At 32.0% G+C, this 20,288-nt stretch overlaps 2 protein-coding genes across 5 annotated transcripts in view; one reads left to right on the top strand and one right to left on the bottom strand.

Annotated features, from left to right (window-relative positions):
- The window catches only part of LOC101897258 (protein unc-119 homolog), a 200,389-nt gene that overhangs the window by 53,638 nt on the left and 126,463 nt on the right, over positions 1 to 20,288 (bottom strand). The gene's annotated exons all lie outside the window — the stretch shown is intronic.
- LOC101892423 (uncharacterized) overlaps positions 13,510 to 20,288 on the top strand; it is a 36,307-nt gene continuing 29,528 nt past the window's right edge. The window contains exon 1 of the mRNA XM_005192162.4: positions 13,510 to 13,668. Coding sequence (XP_005192219.2) covers positions 13,599 to 13,668 — 70 coding nt within the window. The 5' untranslated portion in view covers positions 13,510 to 13,598. The remainder of the gene's footprint in view (positions 13,669 to 20,288) is intronic.

Here is a 20,288-nt window from a genome sequence, read left to right as displayed (position 1 = left end):
ATGCCAAAGAAAAATATGGAATCCAAATGTCCCAGTCTGCACTATTTGAAAAATTTAGTAGAAATTCATTAAGAACCCTATGAGTTCTCTCTACCGAACCCAATGTTTCATGGTGATAAGGAGTGCTAAATATTTGTTTTATTTCCAATAAACGACATTCCTCAGACATTAACTGATTAGAGAACTCTGTACCATTATCAGACTTTAGTATTTTAAAATTTCCATATATCAAAATAAACCTCTCTACAAGAGTCTTTGCTACAGTCCTTGCATTTTTTGTTGTCATAGGACATGCTACTATATATTTGGTTAAATCACATTGTATTGTTAGAATGTATCTGTAACCATTTGATATTCTCAGTGGACCTACTGTATCTATTGATACTACCGCAAAACTAGTTCCTGGTGTATCTGTTAATGTCATTGTTTCTTTTGTGTGTGTAGTTTGTTTATTGATTCTACATTGTGGACAGTTTAAAACATATCCTTTTATCATTTTCGACATATTTTTCCAAATCTAACGCTGCTTGAGTTTTAAAGTTGTCTTTCTGACACCTTAATGTCCTCCATGCGTTGAATCATGATACTCTGATATTAATTTTAATTGTGTATTTTTGCAGTTAATCCTTTGAAGATCTCGGTATATAATTATTTGTAAATTTGTGTTTCGTTCTTTCTGTAATTTGTTCAGTAATGTTTTGAACTCTTCCATGGCCATGGGTTTGAATATTTCATCATTTTTGTTCATTGCTAGCTCTTTTATTCCTTTTTATTGGTTTTTGTTAACAGTTTCTCCAAAGACAAATCTATGTTCATTGGATTATCGCTGTAACTCACAGTTATTATGTCTTTTCCAATCTCAATTGCTGGTTTCTTCTTTTCTTTGAGTAGTGTAAACTTAAGTTTTCTTATATTTTTTATATCTGTGAGTGATGTACATTCCCAAATCAAAAGTTGATCAGGCTTTGGATGAGGGCTGTCATCATCTATAATTTTATTGTTTGAGTTTTTGTTGCTTAAAAGTTTTGTTTGCGCCTGGTAATAGCAAGAATTTTATGGTCTCGTTCGGGTGTCGTGGGAATTAAAGCCTTCAAAGAATCGCTGTTGAGTTTTATTCTGGACAATGCGTCAGCATTTGTGTTCATCTTCCCTTTTTATAAGCGATCTCAAAATCGTAATCACTGAGATCCATGCGCATCCTTGTCATCTTTGAGGATGGATTCCGATGTGAAAAAAGTGATACTAACGGTCTGTGGTCAGTAACAACAATAAACTTTCTTCCATATAAATATGGTCTAAAGAAATGAATTCCCCAGTGTATAGCAAGAATTTCTTTTTCGATAACTGGTTTCTTCAAATCGTGTGTCGAGAGTGTAGCGCTAGCGTAGGAAATAGGCAAGTCGTTTCCTATTTCTCCTTGGGATAACACTGCTCCCAACGCATAATTAGATGTGTCCGTTGTTAGCACGAAAGGCTTTGAAAAATCTGGATATTGTAATATTATTGGTTTCAGTAAACAATTTTTTAAAGTTTCAAAAGCTTTTTGGCACTCAGGTCTCCATTCAAATTTGTTGTTCTTTTTCAGAAGTGCATTCAAACTCCTTGCTTTGTCTGCAATATCTCCTCACTTCATCTGCGTTTGTAGGTACGGGATATCGCACTATCCTTGGCTGGATCAGTTCTTACACCTTTATCGGATATGAGATGTCCCAGGTAAACCACTTCAGGTTGTAGAAAACTGCACTTCATAGCATTTAACTATAAGTTAAATTTTCGCAATCTTTTAAAAACGTTGCACAAATTGTCGTTGTGATCTCTCAGTGCAGAGCCAAAAACGATTATGTCGTCCACATATAAAAATTGATAGTGACCATTCGTTGTTGAGAATGCCGTCACCGGGCGCGAGTCCGTTTGTAAATTAATCTGATGGAAAGAACTCGTCATATCCAATGTGGAAAAATACTTTGCTCTTCCTAGGCGATCTAATATATCTTCAATTCTAGTTAACGGAAACTTATCATTCACAATTTTGTTATTCAGCTTACGGAAATCCACTACTAATCGCCATTTTTTCTTATCATCCTTTGACTTTTTTGGTACTACTAAAAGTGGTGAATTATATGGACTAACAGATGGTTCGATTACATCATCTCGTAGTAACTGATCGACTTGTTTATTTATTTCTTCCAACTGCGTCTGCGGAAGTCTATAATTTTTTATGTATACTGGTAAGGAATCTGTTATTTGTATTTTTTGAGTGTAAAAATTGTTCACACTTAACGGCTCCCCAGGCAAATGAAAAATATCTTGAAATTCTTCAAGAATTGTACGAATTGATTGTATAGCGTATGGATCATTTGTGCCGATGTCTAATCCATCAAGTAATGTCGAAAGCCTTTTATAATTTTTTTCTTTTGTAGCTTTAGAGTAATATATATGGTAATTTTTTAATGAGTTGAATTGGCAATTCAGTTCTCTTAACTTTACGTCTTCATCAGTAGTATTTAACACCTTAACACTCACTTCACCATTAGCAGGAACTAAACAATTTGCTAGAAAGACTGCTTCAGATATTTCCTTATTGAGTATTATGCTATCCTCATCTACTTTCATATCAAGTGGTAATATCGTTTCCGATCTTGCAGGTATTAACAACTGCTTTTGCTGAACCGGCCTTGCATTCATTGGCACTACAGTCTCTCTATTATTAATATTAAATGTTATGGTGTGTGTTTCAAAGTCTATTTTGCAGTAATATTTTGCTAAAATATCTCGACCAATAATTCCATCTGTATGTATGGGAAAATCATCTGAGACTACGTAAAAATCATGACGCAATGTCTCTCCTTCAATTTCTAGCATAAGTTCTGTAGTCCCAATACATTGAATAGCTTCTTTAGTTATGCCAGTTAATCTTGCAGTATTTGTTTTGGAGATATCAGCTCCGGTATCTATTAAGAACGTTAAACGCTTTCCCTTAGAATTCAACGAAATAAAAGCGTTTGTCATCAAAGTTACATTAAATATCCTTAATTTTGGGCCTCCTGGATGAATTCTTCCATCATCCGGCCATCTGAGTTTCCCTGTTGACATGTACATGGAAAAGCCTTATAATTTCTGTCTTCCGTATGCTTGATTCTGCCGTTTTTTACCGTTATTGTATTTCACATTTCCGTGTATATTTTATATTCTGCATTCTCATTGTTGTTTCCTTGATAGTTATTGCGATTATTGCTGTGACCATTGCTGAATTTTTTTGCAAAAGTAGTATTTTTACAATGATGGTTACCAATTACTTTTAAACTAATTATTTATCAATCGGTTAACAATAATCATCATTTCATTTTGTTTTGATCTATATTTTGTAAATTCGTGGTGTAATCTTGTGTTTTTTTTTTTTTTTGAAAATTAATAAAAATGTGAAATTTAAATATTTTATAGTGCTTTGTGTGTGAAATAAATTTTTATTTTATATTTTTGTGATACATTGTTCGCATTTCTTGTGTAAATTTTATGTTTTGCTTTTTGTAATTATTCCTGTGATGTTTCATCTGTTGTATTCTTCTCCTTCTTAAAAAGGAATAATGTTTGCATATCAAATAAAAAATAAAAAGAAATTTGGAAAAATTTTTGTTTATGTGATTTTATTTTTCAATGTGTGTGTTTTCTGAACTTTTACATCGCATTTGAGCTTCCACAGCATCTATTTGTAGCCAAATTTGTGTGGCTTTTTGCCAAGATGGTGGAGGATCTGCATTCACAGCTTCTTTGAGGGCTGCCAATTGTCGACGCAGGCGTACAATTCTGCCTCCTCTGCGGTGTTTAGGCTTTTCAGTAGGGGGAATCCGCGTCAGCTTTTCTTCTTTAATCTGCTGTTGGCGCTTGAAATATTCCTCCAGTGTCAACCTCTTAGGACCTTGGGGTAATGCGTCATGGCAGGATTTGCTGCCTCAATTTGTTGGCCGGCGCTTACAAACGCCACTTGGCAGAAAAAGATGTTTTTAAATTTTTCGAAGGCACAACTAGTTGCCAGCGATTTCCAGCTCAATAAAAAGAGCTTTTTGATTTTTTTATTTTACTGAAGTTTTAAAGCCGGTTTAGGCTCTTTCTAACTTCTGAACTTTATTTTCAATTTCATCGTCCTTATATATAAAACATAACGGTACTTAATCCTAGATTTTGTTTTCTTAATATATCCTTAAAATAACAATAACAATCCTTAAAACTACAGCTGTTAATCAGCTGATCAACTTAGCCTAGCTACAGGTGATCAATACAAGGGTAGTTCACATGCATTAATTTATCGAAACATTACAATAGTCCCCACATTATGTGTACATCCAATTCCACCTTCCTAACCAATGGTCTGCAAAGAACATTTTGTATCCTATTGAATTTGCAATTCTCCAGAGAAATTTGGTTGGGATCTCAGATTTGGGATGTACGTCTATATGAAATAAACTCCGAAATGTGAAATTGGGATTCATTCAGTCAGTAATTGTGTCAGGAACATGACATAATTTACAAATAGATAATATCGAAATAATTTAACGCGGTCACACCAAAGTTAAAAGGCAATTACTTTTTCAAAATCGCTAAAAAATCACGAAAAAGAGATCTCATTGCAAAAATTCTCTAATCCGGAAAAAATCGAAAAAAAAATTCAGTGGAATCTAATTTTAAAACAATTGTGCACTCTATTGACAAACTTTGTGAGGATCTTTGAACATTTGCTGTAAAAAATCAGCGAACAAGTTGAAGATTTTTTTCAATTTGTTATTCTTCTTTTGTCAATTTTTTTCAATTTGTATAATCGAATTGAATTCAGTGGATTTCTTGTGAACAAAATAAAGAATAATTTTTCACTACATACAACTTTTCACAAAAAAATTAAATAAATTCGAAAAACGATGTTATCTGACATCTAACTTTCAACTCCAGGGCCTACAATTTCGGACTGGCATCTTGGTGCAATATGATGTTAAATGGCGATCTTTCATGTCTTGGGATCTAGCTTTCAACTCCAGGACCTACATCGTGCTTCAGCTGGAAGATGCAAACACATTCAAACAAACAAAAATGACCGAAAAAGCCTAATGAGGCTCATTTCAAAGCGTGGACCTACTTCTTTCATGTGAAAATAATCCGTCCAATGAATGCTCAAAATGCAAAATTCTTTGGGAGTACAATCAGTAAAATACCAAATATGAAGGGTGCAAAATAGTAGAGCGAATGGGACTTTTATTAAGAAAAGGATTTCTATCCTTCCAGAAATTCTTCCCAAACATTCAACATACTTTAAATCGCTTTTGCAGGTCACGATATCGATCATAACTCACGGATAAGGGTACAATCTGATTTCATATTTATATAAGCATCGTATGGTTTAAGCTATTTTTGGGGTCTTGGTCACATTTTTCATTTTTGGCCCTTATTTGGCATCTTTGTTTCTAAGGGGGTAGAGAACCTCTTCGCATAAAATTTAAAATTTTCAGAGTAGGGCCCATATTGGTCTTGACCACAGTTATCAATTGATTTGGCTAAAAAATTGTATTTATGCTACCCTGGTGTAGGGAAACATCATACATTGGAACCATTATATTGGATTATTCCCAAGTCCACTTTCAAATCTAATGTGTGGTCAGAAAAGACAATTTTGTATTCTATTGAATTTGTAACCCCCTAGAGAATATTGGTTGGGAACGTAGATTTGCGATGTACATCTATATGAAATAAATTGTGAAAACATGAACAAATTACAAATATAAGAAAGTAGCACGGGACCGAATATTTGTTGAATTGTCATTGAATTATACTATGATGAAAAATATGGACTTTATGGGGTCTCCAACTTACAATTTAAATGGCAAATAAAATTAATTCCCATCTTACGGCAATGGATGTAAAATAGTAATCATATTTGACTATTCTGAAATCATTCTGCCCTCAATTATGAGGTGGATAAAACTATTTTTACTTATTTAAATCATGCGAAATACTATGACATGCTATGTTGTTTGCTATATTTTTGATTTGGCCTCTATTTGTCATCTTGGATTATAAGGGCTAGAAGAATGTTTTCAATGTAGGTCGATGTTTCGGAGTAGTGCCCATATAAAGGTACCTCCTGATTTTACCATATTTGAAAGGGTTTGGCTAAAAATGTGTATTTGGGAGGTGAAAATCTTACACAAAAATTTCAACATATGTATAAATTTTAGACTTTTCTCCATGTAATAGTACCCCCTCAAGACCACCTTTTGGCGGACAAACAGACGGGCATGGTTAGGGGTACTTGTGAGGACTCTAATGCACAAGGTGTTAATGAGTTTAAAAAGTAATTAACTTTGGCTATTCTTAAATTATTCAGACCTCAATTATGAGGTGTACAAAATACAGTAAATTCGAAATTTCTGCTCATTTGACTGGAAAATTTTGCTACGATTTTTACCACACTAAAAATTAAATTGATCCCTGACATAAAATACGGGCCCTTACAAAAAAAAAAGAGGAAAATGTTTGTATGTTTGTTTGTTTGTTGTTTATGGTCTCGAAAACCGCTGAACAGATTTTCCTGAACATTTCGATGTATACTGCAACATCGCCTGAAAGTAACATAGGCTATATACATTTTTGAAATTCCACTTGATCGATTACAGATATAGTCTTCAAATTTGGAATGCGTAACGGAATTTGGAACAAAAATAAGTTTGCCAAATTATATTGTAATCGGTTCAGATTCGGATATAGCTCCCATATATATTTTCGACCGATTTTGTTAATTTGATGCCTCAAACACGATATGAATGTTCGATTCCAATGAAATTTGGAATGTGTGACGGGATTTGATCCGAAAATAAATTTGTCAAATTATATTGAAATCGGTTCAGATTTGGATATAGCTCCCATATATATTTTCGGCCGATTTCAAGCATTTGATGCACCAAACACGCTATGTATCCCCAATTTCAAGGAAATTTGAAACGTATGATGGATTTCATCTAAAAAATTGATTTCTCAAATTATATTGAAATCGGCTCAGATTTGGATATAGCTCCCATATACATTTTCGGCCGATTTCATGTATTTGGTGCACCAAACACGACATGTATTTCTAATTTTAATGAAATTTAAAATAAGTAACGGAATTGGGAGCAAAAATTAGTTTGTCAAATTATATTGAAATCGGTTCAGATTTAGATATAGCTCCCATATATATTTTCGACCGATTTCATGTATTTGATGCACCAAACACGCTATGTATCTCTAATTTCAATAAAATTTGGAATGTGTAGCGGAAATTACAACGAATGTACATTTGTCAAATTATATCAAATTCGGTTCAGATTTGGATATAGCTCTCATATATATTTCGACCGATTGCATGTATTTTATGCACCATACACGATATGTATGTTCGATTCCAAAGGAACTTGGAATATGTAACGGGATTTTGAATAGAAAATAAATTAGACAAATTATATTAAAACCGGTTCAGATTTGGATATAGCTCCCATATATATTTTCCGCCGATTTCACATATTTGATGCGCAAAACACGATACGGATTTCCGATTCCAATGAAATTCGGCATGAGTGACTTAATTTGGTACAAAAATAAATTTAACAAAATATATTCAAATACGCTAAGATTTGGATATAGCTCCCATACATAAAATCGAACATTCATATCGTGTTTGAGGCATCAAATTAACAAAATCGGTCGAAAATATATATGGGAGCTATATCCGAATCTGAACCGATTACAATATAATTTGGCAAACTTATTTTTGTTCCAAATTCCGTTACGCATTCCAAATTTGAAGACTATATCTGTAATCGATCAAGTGGAATTTCAAAAATGTATATAGCCTATGTTACTTTCAGGCGATGTTGCAGTATACATCGAAATGTTCAGGAAAATCTGTTCAGCGGTTTTCGAGACCATAAACAACAAACAAACAAACATACAAACATTTTCCTCTTTTTTTTTTTTTTTGTAAGGGCCCGTATTTTATGTAAGGGACCATATATATATATATATATATATATATGGTCCCTTACATAAAATACGGGCCCTTATAAAAAAAAAAAGAGGAAAATGTTTGTATGTTTGTTTGTTTGTTGTTTATGGCCTCGAAAACCGCTGAACAGATTTTCCTGAACATTTCGATGTATACTGCAACATCGCCTGAAAGTAACATAGGCTATATACATTTTTGAAATTCCACTTGATCGATTACAGATATAGTCTTCAAATTTGGAATGCGTAACGGAATTTGGAACAAAAATAAGTTTGCCAAATTATATTGTAATCGGTTCAGATTCGGATATAGCTCCCATATATATTTTCGACCGATTTTGTTAATTTGATGCCTCAAACACGATATGAATGTTCGATTCCAATGAAATTTGGAATGTGTGACGGGATTTGATCCGAAAATAAATTTGTCAAATTATATTGAAATCGGTTCAGATTTGGATATAGCTCCCATATATATTTTCGGCCGATTTCAAGCATTTGATGCACCAAACACGCTATGTATCCCCAATTTCAAGGAAATTTGAAACGTATGATGGATTTCATCTAAAAAATTGATTTCTCAAATTATATTGAAATCGGCTCAGATTTGGATATAGCTCCCATATACATTTTCGGCCGATTTCATGTATTTGGTGCACCAAACACGACATGTATTTCTAATTTTAATGAAATTTAAAATAAGTAACGGAATTGGGAGCAAAAATTAGTTTGTCAAATTATATTGAAATCGGTTCAGATTTAGATATAGCTCCCATATATATTTTCGACCGATTTCATGTATTTGATGCACCAAACACGCTATGTATCTCTAATTTCAATAAAATTTGGAATGTGTAGCGGAAATTAAAACGAATGTACATTTGTCAAATTATATCAAAATCGGTTCAGATTTGGATATAGCTCTCATATATATTTTCGACCGATTGCATGTATTTTATGCACCATACACGATATGTATGTTCGATTCCAAAGGAACTTGGAATATGTAACGGGATTTTGACTAGAAAATAAATTAGACAAATTATATTAAAACCGGTTCAGATTTGGATATAGCTCCCATATATATTTTCCGCCGATTTCACATATTTGATGCGCAAAACACGATACGGATTTCCGATTCCAATGAAATTCGGCATGAGTGACTTAATTTGGCACAAAAATAAATTTAACAAATTATATTCAAATACGCTAAGATTTGGATATAGCTCCCATACATAAAATCGAACATTCATATCGTGTTTGAGGCATCAAATTAACAAAATCGGTCGAAAATATATATGGGAGCTATATCCGAATCTGAACCGATTACAATATAATTTGGCAAACTTATTTTTGTTCCAAATTCCGTTACGCATTCCAAATTTGAAGACTATATCTGTAATCGATCAAGTGGAATTTCAAAAATGTATATAGCCTATGTTACTTTCAGGCGATGTTGCAGTATACATCGAAATGTTCAGGAAAATCTGTTCAGCGGTTTTCGAGGCCATAAACAACAAACAAACAAACATACAAACATTTTCCTCTTTTTTTTTGTAAGGGCCCGTATTTTATGTAAGGGACCATATATATATATATATATATATATATATATATATATATATATATATGGTCCCTTACATAAAATACGGGCCCTTACAAAAAAAAAGAGGAAAATGTTTGTATGTTTGTTTGTTTGTTGTTTATGGCCTCGAAAACCGCTGAACAGATTTTCCTGAACATATATATATATATATATATATATATATATATATATATATATATATATGGTCCCTTACATAAAATACGGGCCCTTACAAAAAAAAAGAGGAAAATGTTTGTATGTTTGTTTGTTTGTTGTTTATGGCCTCGAAAACCGCTGAACAGATTTTCCTGAACATTTCGATGTATACTGCAACATCGCCTGAAAGTAACATAGGCTATATACATTTTTGAAATTCCACTTGATCGATTACAGATATAGTCTTCAAATTTGGAATGCGTAACGGAATTTGGAACAAAAATAAGTTTGCCAAATTATATTGTAATCGGTTCAGATTCGGATATAGCTCCCATATATATTTTCGACCGATTTTGTTAATTTGATGCCTCAAACACGATATGAATGTTCGATTCCAATGAAATTTGGAATGTGTGACGGGATTTGATCCGAAAATAAATTTGTCAAATTATATTGAAATCGGTTCAGATTTGGATATAGCTCCCATATATATTTTCGGCCGATTTCAAGCATTTGATGCACCAAACACGCTATGTATCCCCAATTTCAAGGAAATTTGAAACGTATGATGGATTTCATCTAAAAAATTGATTTCTCAAATTATATTGAAATCGGCTCAGATTTGGATATAGCTCCCATATACATTTCGGCCGATTTCATGTATTTGGTGCACCAAACACGACATGTATTTCTAATTTTAATGAAATTTAAAATAAGTAACGGAATTGGGAGCAAAAATTAGTTTGTCAAATTATATTGAAATCGGTTCAGATTTAGATATAGCTCCCATATATATTTTCGACCGATTTCATGTATTTGATGCACCAAACACGCTATGTATCTCTAATTTCAATAAAATTTGGAATGTGTAGCGAAAATTAAAACGAATGTACATTTGTCAAATTATATAAAAATCGGTTCAGATTTGGATATAGCTCTCATATATATTTTCGACCGATTGCATGTATTTTATGCACCATACACGATATGTATGTTCGATTCCAAAGGAACTTGGAATATGTAACGGGATTTTGACTAGAAAAGTAAATTAGACAAATTATATTAAAACCGGTTCAGATTTGGATATAGCTCCCATATATATTTTCCGCCGATTTCACATATTTGATGCGCAAAACACGATACGGATTTCCGATTCCAATGAAATTCGGCATGAGTGACTTAATTTGGCACAAAAATAAATTTAACAAATTATATTCAAATACGCTAAGATTTGGATATAGCTCCCATATATATATATATATATATATATATATATATATATATATATATTCTCGGCCGATTTCACATATTTGACGCACCAATTTCAATGAAATATGGAAGGTGTGGCGGAATTTGGTATAAAAGTAAATATATATATATATATATATATATATATATATACATTTGTATACATATATATACATATATATATATATATATATATATATATATATATATATATATATATATATATATATATATATATATATACTAGTTGAACCCGGTGCGCTTCGCTACACCTTTTGATTTTATATGCATTCAAAATTTTATTTACGATTTCAAAAAAAAAAAAACAAATTTAAAAATTAAAAAACATATATTGCACTACTTTAATGCGTAAAAGACAAAACCATTAGAAACGCAGTATATATATATATATATATATATATATATATATATTTATATATATATATATATATATATATATATATATATATATATATATATATATATATATATATATATATATATATATATATATATATATATATATATATATATATATATATATATATATATATCGAATTTCGAAAAAAGGAAAGTTGTGCTCAATTGTGCCGAAATTTTCTTTCGAAATTTGATAAAATTTCTAAGATATTCGAAAAAAGATTTTTTTTCGAAAAAATCTGAGAGAATTGCAATTTTCGAATTTCGAAAAAAATAAAAGTCGTACTCGGTTTGTGCCCATTTATAATTTGGCAAATGGGCACAAACCGAGTACGACTCACCACAACTTTAATTTTTTCGAAATTCCAAAATTACAATTCTCTCAGATTTTTTCGAAAAAAAATCTTTTTTCCCGATTCATATTTTTTTTTCATAATTTTTGCCACATTTTCAATATAATTGTTTCAAATTTGGTACTTGAAACTCACAATATTTACCAATTCAAGGTTTGATTTTTTTAACAAATTCTCCAACCAATTTCGCTGGGATTTGCAGTTTAAAATGAAGTAGGTTAGAATACTGAGTCCGTATAATTTTATTTTTAAAGGTCTTCTTCGTCTGTTTGGACGGTTATAAAATGTTCGCACGGTTCAACTTAACGTATTGTTAACATTTAACTTGACAATATAGAAACAAAGTGTTGTTGGTTCCGACTAAACTTTCCCTATCGGCAATATACTCTTGTAGCAACCGATGCTTTTAATTTTTAAATAGTTGATCGTAATATGATTAATTAATTATAAACAAAATAGCGATTATCTACAATTGTAGGACTTAAATCCTCTTATTTTGACGTATTAATACCAAAATTCCTTTTAATTTATATGTTTTCAATAAATTCCCATTAGTAAATTACTACTATGAGGCATTTTGTTCTGTGCGACGCGGAGAGTGTCATTTAATAAACATATATTTATATGAACTTACAAATATTTTATATTGATATAACGAGTTTATCACTTTGGTCCAAGAGTACATTGGATTATTGAAGTGACTTCTTCTAAAGGAAGTAAAATATGTTTAAGAACCATGAATTTACAAAATAAATGAATCGAAATAAGCTAACATTTATTTAAATTTATTTGCAATGTAATGTATACATGTTATTGTTAATGAATTGGCCTGAGTACGTCGTTACATAATAAATTCAAATATTCTATTTGGAACCATTTTTCACTCTACCTGTTGAATGTTGCAAACTTAATAACAAAAGCTATATACCTTATAATAGTAATTTATGACAACTGTGACTATCCAAGTACTTGGACTTCCCCATATTCCCATATTCGTCATTAGATTAGATGTTTGTTCCATTTGATTAAAATTCTGAAATAATACAAACTATGCAATCAATTGTATCATACTAGCTTCAGCTTATTAGTCAATATATATGTGTAATATGTTACGTTCCACCTACCTATTAACCTAATATTTTGCTTTATCTTTATAAGAAATATTTCTTGACCAAAAATTGGAATATACAAAAATAGTACGTACTTCAAGTTTTGATATCAACAATATAATCATAATCATTCAATGACGAAACATTTTAGGGGGAAAATGGTGGAGGTTGTTACAAGTTGCAATTACTGATTTGTTACAAACAACAATTAAATACACAGAAACTGTGAAAAATATTCCTATACTCACATTTGAAATCTAATCGCAGTATCAACTCGTTTGATAAGAAATCGAATGCGAAAATTTTGTTTTCCTTCTGCATTATTTGACGAGAAAGGTTCATTATTTTATGTCCGAAATTAACAATATTATATCGATTGGAAGAAAGTCATAAAACGAGCAACCAAGCGAGCGATAACTCTAATCGCAACGATCAGGAATAAATTGCTGGCACTTCAACGGTCATAAATAAAAACATGGCCAATACAGAATGTGTGGACGGACTAATTTTATCAAGCTTAACGTACTAGCAACTACACATTTTGGATTTCGTACAATAAACTAATAATTTGTATATGAATATACGTTTATTATGTTTCCTATTGTTTCGTACCAAGTCTATATAAAGGCAACCACTTTGATCGCACCAATTAGTCAAACACAATATTTGGAGCGCGTATAATCCGTGCGATTTTTTTTGGACAACATGTTGTCCCGAAAAAGTCCTCTTTTACTCGCGGTAGGAATTCTAGTGATATATGTGAATACTGAAATCGGTAGGTGAAGATTAAATAAAAAAGGACAATAAATATAAATGTCTGAAAAAGTGGCGAGTGAAAATATCAAAACAATTTATAAGACACTAAAAGTCAACCAAGTAGACATTAAAACAGCAAAAATGTGAATATATTTAATTAAAAAATTGGCGTGAAGTTTCTTACTTATACATAAATGTATGTTAAAAAGAGAATCTTATATTCAAGGAAAAGACTATAAAATTGAACAATCACATTTTTCATTGAAGGTAACCAAAATAACAGAAAGAATTACAGTGAAAAACTTCTTTTAGATTGTAAATATCCTAAAATTTGTATTAGCACTTTTCAATTGTCACTTTTAAAATTGCAATAATTTTAACAGTAAGGCTAAGGTAATATGGTCGATGTTCCATTAATAACGTCCCCAATAATGACCAGCTGATTAACAGATTGAATTGTAAAGTGAGCAAATGTGGTTGAAAAAAAATCATATTAGTAGGTATGTATTTGTTTCATTTCCAGTAAATTTTCTCAGTTAGTTCTTTCGCGAATTATTAGTGAATTACTTTATTAACTGCCTTCTTAACTTTCTGATTTCGCTTTTTTTAATTAAGACGTAAAAGTACAATATGATAGTGAGTAACTTAACATTCCAGAAAATTATTTAAGCCGATATTTTTGAGTGATTAGAATAAACAAATCTGTGTCGCTTTTAAATTTTCTGAGTTGAAAAAAATATCATATGAAGGTAACTAATTATTTGAAATATTCATCAGATTTTATTATGCAACCGTTCCGTTTACGAAAATTTGATTGAAAGATAAAGTTATATTTATAAAAAGAGCAAGTATAAAAGCAGCTAAGTTCGGCCGAGCAGAGCTTTTAATACCCTCCACCATTTGGAAAGAATTTGCAAAAATTTAAAAAAATGTTCGTCGAAAAATACTAAATAAAAATCGTTATATGGGGGATATACGAAGACGAGACCTTCATAAGTAATTTTTTGTCATTGGCTGTAGTACCGATTCCAAAATTAAAATACGAAATTTGAAAGAATTCCGGTGAATATCATCAAAATACCAATAAAGGGAAGTACTGTCATATATGGGCTAAACGGCTAAGTTGTCGTATCCATTATGAATTTTAAATACGAAATTTTAAACAATTCCGGTTAATAAAATCTTTAAAATCATAAAAATACCGAATGTCGGGAGGTATAAGGTATATATAAGGGCTATAGGAAGGCGTGGACGCGCATAGGCAATTTTTTGTCATAAGTTGTAGTACACATTAACTTCATCTTTGAAACAATCTTTGAATAATAACGCTAAAATCATGAAAATACCGAATCTTGGGAGGTACCGATTTATGGGGCCCATACGAAGACGTGGGTCTGTGTGTGTAGTACCCATTACGAGTATTAAATACCATGAAACAATTCTGTTCTATAATGTCTCTAAAACCAAAAAATAACGAATGTCGGTAGATATTATTATATAGGAGCTATAAAAAGACGTGGACCTGAATAAGTAATTTTTGTCATAGGTATTAGTGTCCATTAACATTTTTCAAAACGTAGTTTGATACGAGTCCGCTCTATAATGTCACTAAAATCATCATAATACCGTATATTGAGAGATACCGTTATATAGGGGCTATATTAAAAGGTTGACCGACATGGCCCTTACTGTGGATGTTATTTTAATATTGTCATTCCGTTTAAACTTCCTCAAAACACTCATGTTAGACCCAACCATCACGCTATCTTTCGAACGAATTGAGATAGAAGGCTAACATTTTGCAAACACGTGTATTTTGCCAATAAGCAGGTTAAGTTCGTTAATGGACCGTGTTGGTGAATATATAACGGTAACTCCCAATATACGGTATTTTGATAATTTTAGTGACATTTTTTGCGGGAATTGTTTCAAGTTTCGTATTCCAAGATATATTGGGTGCTATAACCTATGACAAAAAAAAATGTCATGTCCTAATCTTCGTATGTCCCCCATAAAACGGTTTACACTTAGCCGGTATTTTTCGACGATTTTTTTTAAATTTTGAAGTTCCTTCCAAATGGTGGGGGGTATTAAAAGTAAGTTGCAATTTTACTTGTCTTACATACACATCATTGCGTATGACTTTGCACTTTGCATGTGATAGTCCAAATGTCATTTTATGAAAGGAAAAAATAATAAGTTCGTATAAAAAATCCACAATGTCTAATGTGTTTTTTAATGACTCATTGTTTATTGCAATGATTGGCTAAACAGTTTTACCTTTAAAAAGGGGAGGAACACAATAAATGATGTTTGGATTTTGTGCAATTGTTAGGTTTCTAGTTCGATTTAAATCCACAAAACACACAACAGCATTTTAACAGATATATTAGGATGCAAATAAGGCCAAAATCCAGGCTACGACTACAGGGTGAAATAAAAAAAAACTGCAACAAAGTCAAATGCCATAATTTTTACATTTTTTTAATTTTATTGAATGAATTGAAAATGTCGGAAATAGCATCGAATTTTAGAAAAATTTTAGATTTGTTCGAATTGGTCACCTTTGGCAGGAATTATAGCCTTCAAACACGCTGCCCGAATGTTGCTCAGCGATATTTCGGCCCATTCCCGCCGAAGCGCTTGCTTGAGGTGATCGACACTTTGGTATTTTTTAGTGATACTCCACACACAATAGTCCAACGGATTGGTATCCGGAGTTCGTGGTGACCATTGAGGGCTGGAAATGAAGCGGGGAACTTCATTTTGTAACCATTCTTAGGTGGGGTGTGCTGAGTGGGATGGTTCCGAGTCCTGTTGGAATGTCCAAGTTCTGCTGCCAAAATACTTGCGTTTGGATTTATTTGGATTTATTACACCCTCCAGAATATTTTCGCTATAATATTCGGCATTTATTCTAATGCCACGGTCGATTAATACGAGCCGAGAGCGACCTTCGGCTGTTAGGCGGTCCACACCATCACCATGGCCGGCGCTTGAGTTCTGGTGGCCAGCCTAAGGTGCACATTTTCAGATGACCTCTTTGGCAAGTAAACACGGTCATTTTGTTTATTTACAAACTGCTGGACAACGAATATTTTCTCATCGGAGAAAACCAAATTCGTTTTTGAAATTTCAATGGCTTTACCCCGAGCTCATTTTTCAACATTTCCGAATGGAGTATTTCGATCAAGTCGCTTCTTTACTATTCGAACCATTTCTGCTGATGTTGCTGTTTTCTTTCGTCCACTTCCTTGACGTCGGGCTCACTACCAGTATCACGGTAACGAACGATGGTACGAGACACAAAAGATTTATTCATATTTAAATGCTGGAGTGCTCTGACGATAGCCACTTGCGATTTCCCAGCCAATCACACTATCACGCTTGAATTTCATCACGAAAAACTTTTTTCTGGAAAATTCTCACCAAAATGCTTTTGTACGCTTGTAAACAATATAATGAGCTGTCACCGGAATAATTTTAACAGCTGTCGGACGAGTGGCTTAGGTATTACAGCAGTCTGATGTTGTTTGCAATTTTTTCATCTCGCCCTGTATATAGTACATTATTTTATTATATAATCAGCATAAACCAACTACATCTAAAAAATATTGTATTTTTTAACGCAGTGCCTATGAGCGCGTTTATACTACTAAATCCATTCCATTTTAAATGTCAATTCCATCGCATATACGTCACGTGAATCTGGATATCAATCGATTTTATTTGAAGTATTCGCTATGGAATTGATATTTGAGATCGAGTGGATTTCATAAATCTGAAAGTATTTTATGTTAAAAAGTGCAAAAATCTATAAGTGTTACCATTTGCAAACGGAACCCCGTAATATCTCTATACAAGTAAATGTGTCTTTCCTTTATTCTAGAAATATTTATTTGAGTAAACAGTAGTATTATCATTGATAATTTTGATTAAGTTTTTATGCGATTACAAGTTTTTCGTTTCCAAACTTTCTAGGAAAGTGAAATTTATTAAGTGTATCCAATCGAAACCCGCGTACCTAAAGATCTTTATTTAATTTCATTCCTCTGTCGTAAAAGATAAATGAAATTAATTTAATTACACAATGTTTTCATAACCAGGGCTAGGGTTTGAATTTGCTTGAATTTTTCAATGCTTATCTAAGAACTTAAGTTCAAGAAGAAACAAAGCAAATAGCTAAAGAGAGGGAGAAAAAAATTTCAAGAAAAATTACTTTCCGTTGCCTGCTTCTGTTTTTGTTATCAATCAAGCAATATCAAAGAACAAATGATACGGCGGCGGGATTGCCAATAAAATTTTGCAGAAAAAAATCGGCATAATCGGCAAAAACTCGGAAACTTAAAAATTATTAAATTAAAACACATTTTTGACTTATAACAAAATAACAGTGGGAAAAGGAAAAGAAAGGATAGGAAAACAAATTCAGTTGTGTATAAAAAATAATAAATAATCAAGCTTGATGTCATTCTTTATTTTTCATTCCAATATTTCGAAGGTGATCTACAAACATTTTAAAAATTTCTTCAAAATTTAGAAAGTTTAACTCCCTAGCTCGGATTCTAAAGATTGTCCTTTATTTTCTTAAAAGTTGCAAAATCTCCAAAAATAACTAACAACGAGTCGGCTATCGTCTTCATTACTCTTTTTGGGTCAATTTTTTAGCAAGTTCTACATAAAAATTAATGCAAGTGCTTAATATTTTGTTCAATTCATTTTTGAAATTTCTTGTTTAGGAAACAGTACCTTTTGCATATAAACCTAAATATACTTCATCATATTATTGAACAAATATGTCTTTCAACATCCTGTTTTATGAAATTACTTAAAACGTTTCGATTATTTGATTATTATAACATACAACACTATGTTATACCCCCAACAGTGTTGTAAAAGTTTTGATTGGGCCAAAAAGAATGTAACACCTGGAAATGTTGGTCCAAGACATAGCAAACATATACGGATCTTCCTATCTTGCCGAGTTACGTCGATCTAGCTATGTATGTTCGGCTGTTCATGTTAACTTTTGTTCATGTTAACTCAAATACGACATCTCAAACAATTTCGGTGTGTATTGTACCTTAACTCATCAAAATACCGAATATAGGGGCCTATACGAAGACCTGGACCAGCATAGAAAATGTTCTGTCACAGACTGTAGTTCCCATTACGAACTCTAACTACGTAATTTGAAACAATTTTGGTGAATGAAGACGCTAAAATCACCAAAATACCGAATATAGGGAGGTACCGTTATATGGGGGCTATATGAAAACGTGGACCAACATGGCCCATTTTCGAACTTAACCTGCCTACTGGAAAAATAAACTAAATCGACTTAGAATTTTACGCTGATCAAGAATATATGTACTTTGTTGGGACTGACATAAGTATTTCGAGGAGTTACAAATGGAATAACCCTCCATAGTATGGTGGAGGGTATAAAAATAAAAATTACTTGTTTTTTGTATTTCCTCTCTAGGCTACAATTATAGACCAATTTCGTATGGGACTAGAGTTTAGGGCTGGGCAGAAACCTACCAATATTTTGCGGGTGAAATAGACCATAACTTTATATAAAAAATACGAAACTTTCCATTATACCGCGAATATTTTTAATTCCAGCGAAACTCCAAAAACACAAGAAGGTTACGTTGGACCTTTACATTGATGCTTGTATCCAAAATATGGCATGTACCAAAGAAGGGGATGTTAGTTAGATCGCTTATATCTCAAGACAGCTGAACGGATTGCCCTTTGGCATAAAAAAAGAATTTCTAGAAAAATCGAATAAAACGAATCACATAAAATTTAGTTTGAAAGAAGACCAAAATTATCTTTATATTCGTTATATCATCGTACTCAATTACATTTCCAAACCTCAATTATTAGTATAATACAAAGGTCTTAGCAACATTTTCCAACTCAAGGGTAATTTTGAATTCATTAATTTTAGAAGCCCATATTGTAAGGTATTTAGTTCGCAATTAAGGTGCAATATTTAGGTTAATCTATGAACCTTAACACAATATTCCTAGGATGATTGAAAGACATCCTTTTCGTTAAGTTTTTTATACTACCGAATGAACTGTAATTTGACATATAAAGAAGTCAGTGTTGTGAAATCCATACCGACAATAACTGTAAGCTATTGGTTACCCATTTGGCATAGCATAGCAATTTAAAAGTACGTTAGGATTTTGAGTGAGTGCGTTAGGAAGTTGAATTTTTAACAATTTTAAATTTTAACAATATATATATATATAAGGATTTTCGATAAATGGAAATAGTGGGCATAGAAGTAGGCGTGGTCAATATTTCTTTATTTAAACACCTAAATCAAGGTATGACGAACGTTTGTAAAAATAAGTAAATAACAGTAAGTTGGACCGGACCGAACTTTGAATACCCTCCTCCATTTGGAACGAGTTAGGACATTTTCAAAAAAATAAAATCTATTAAAAATTCTGTTAAAATCTTTAAAATACCTAATATCGGAAGGTGCAAATATATGGGTGATATACGATATTGTAGACCTATATAGACAAATCTATGTCTGGGGGTAAAGTACTCACAAATAACTCCTTGTGCAGAATTTCAGACAATTTCGTAAAAAATGTGGCTAAAATCTTTAAA

This window comes from Musca domestica, unplaced genomic scaffold (assembly GCF_030504385.1).
Source record: "Musca domestica strain aabys unplaced genomic scaffold, Musca_domestica.polishedcontigs.V.1.1 22, whole genome shotgun sequence".
Classification (NCBI taxonomy): domain Eukaryota; kingdom Metazoa; phylum Arthropoda; class Insecta; order Diptera; family Muscidae; genus Musca; species Musca domestica.
This window is presented reverse-complemented; position numbering and strand designations above follow the sequence as displayed.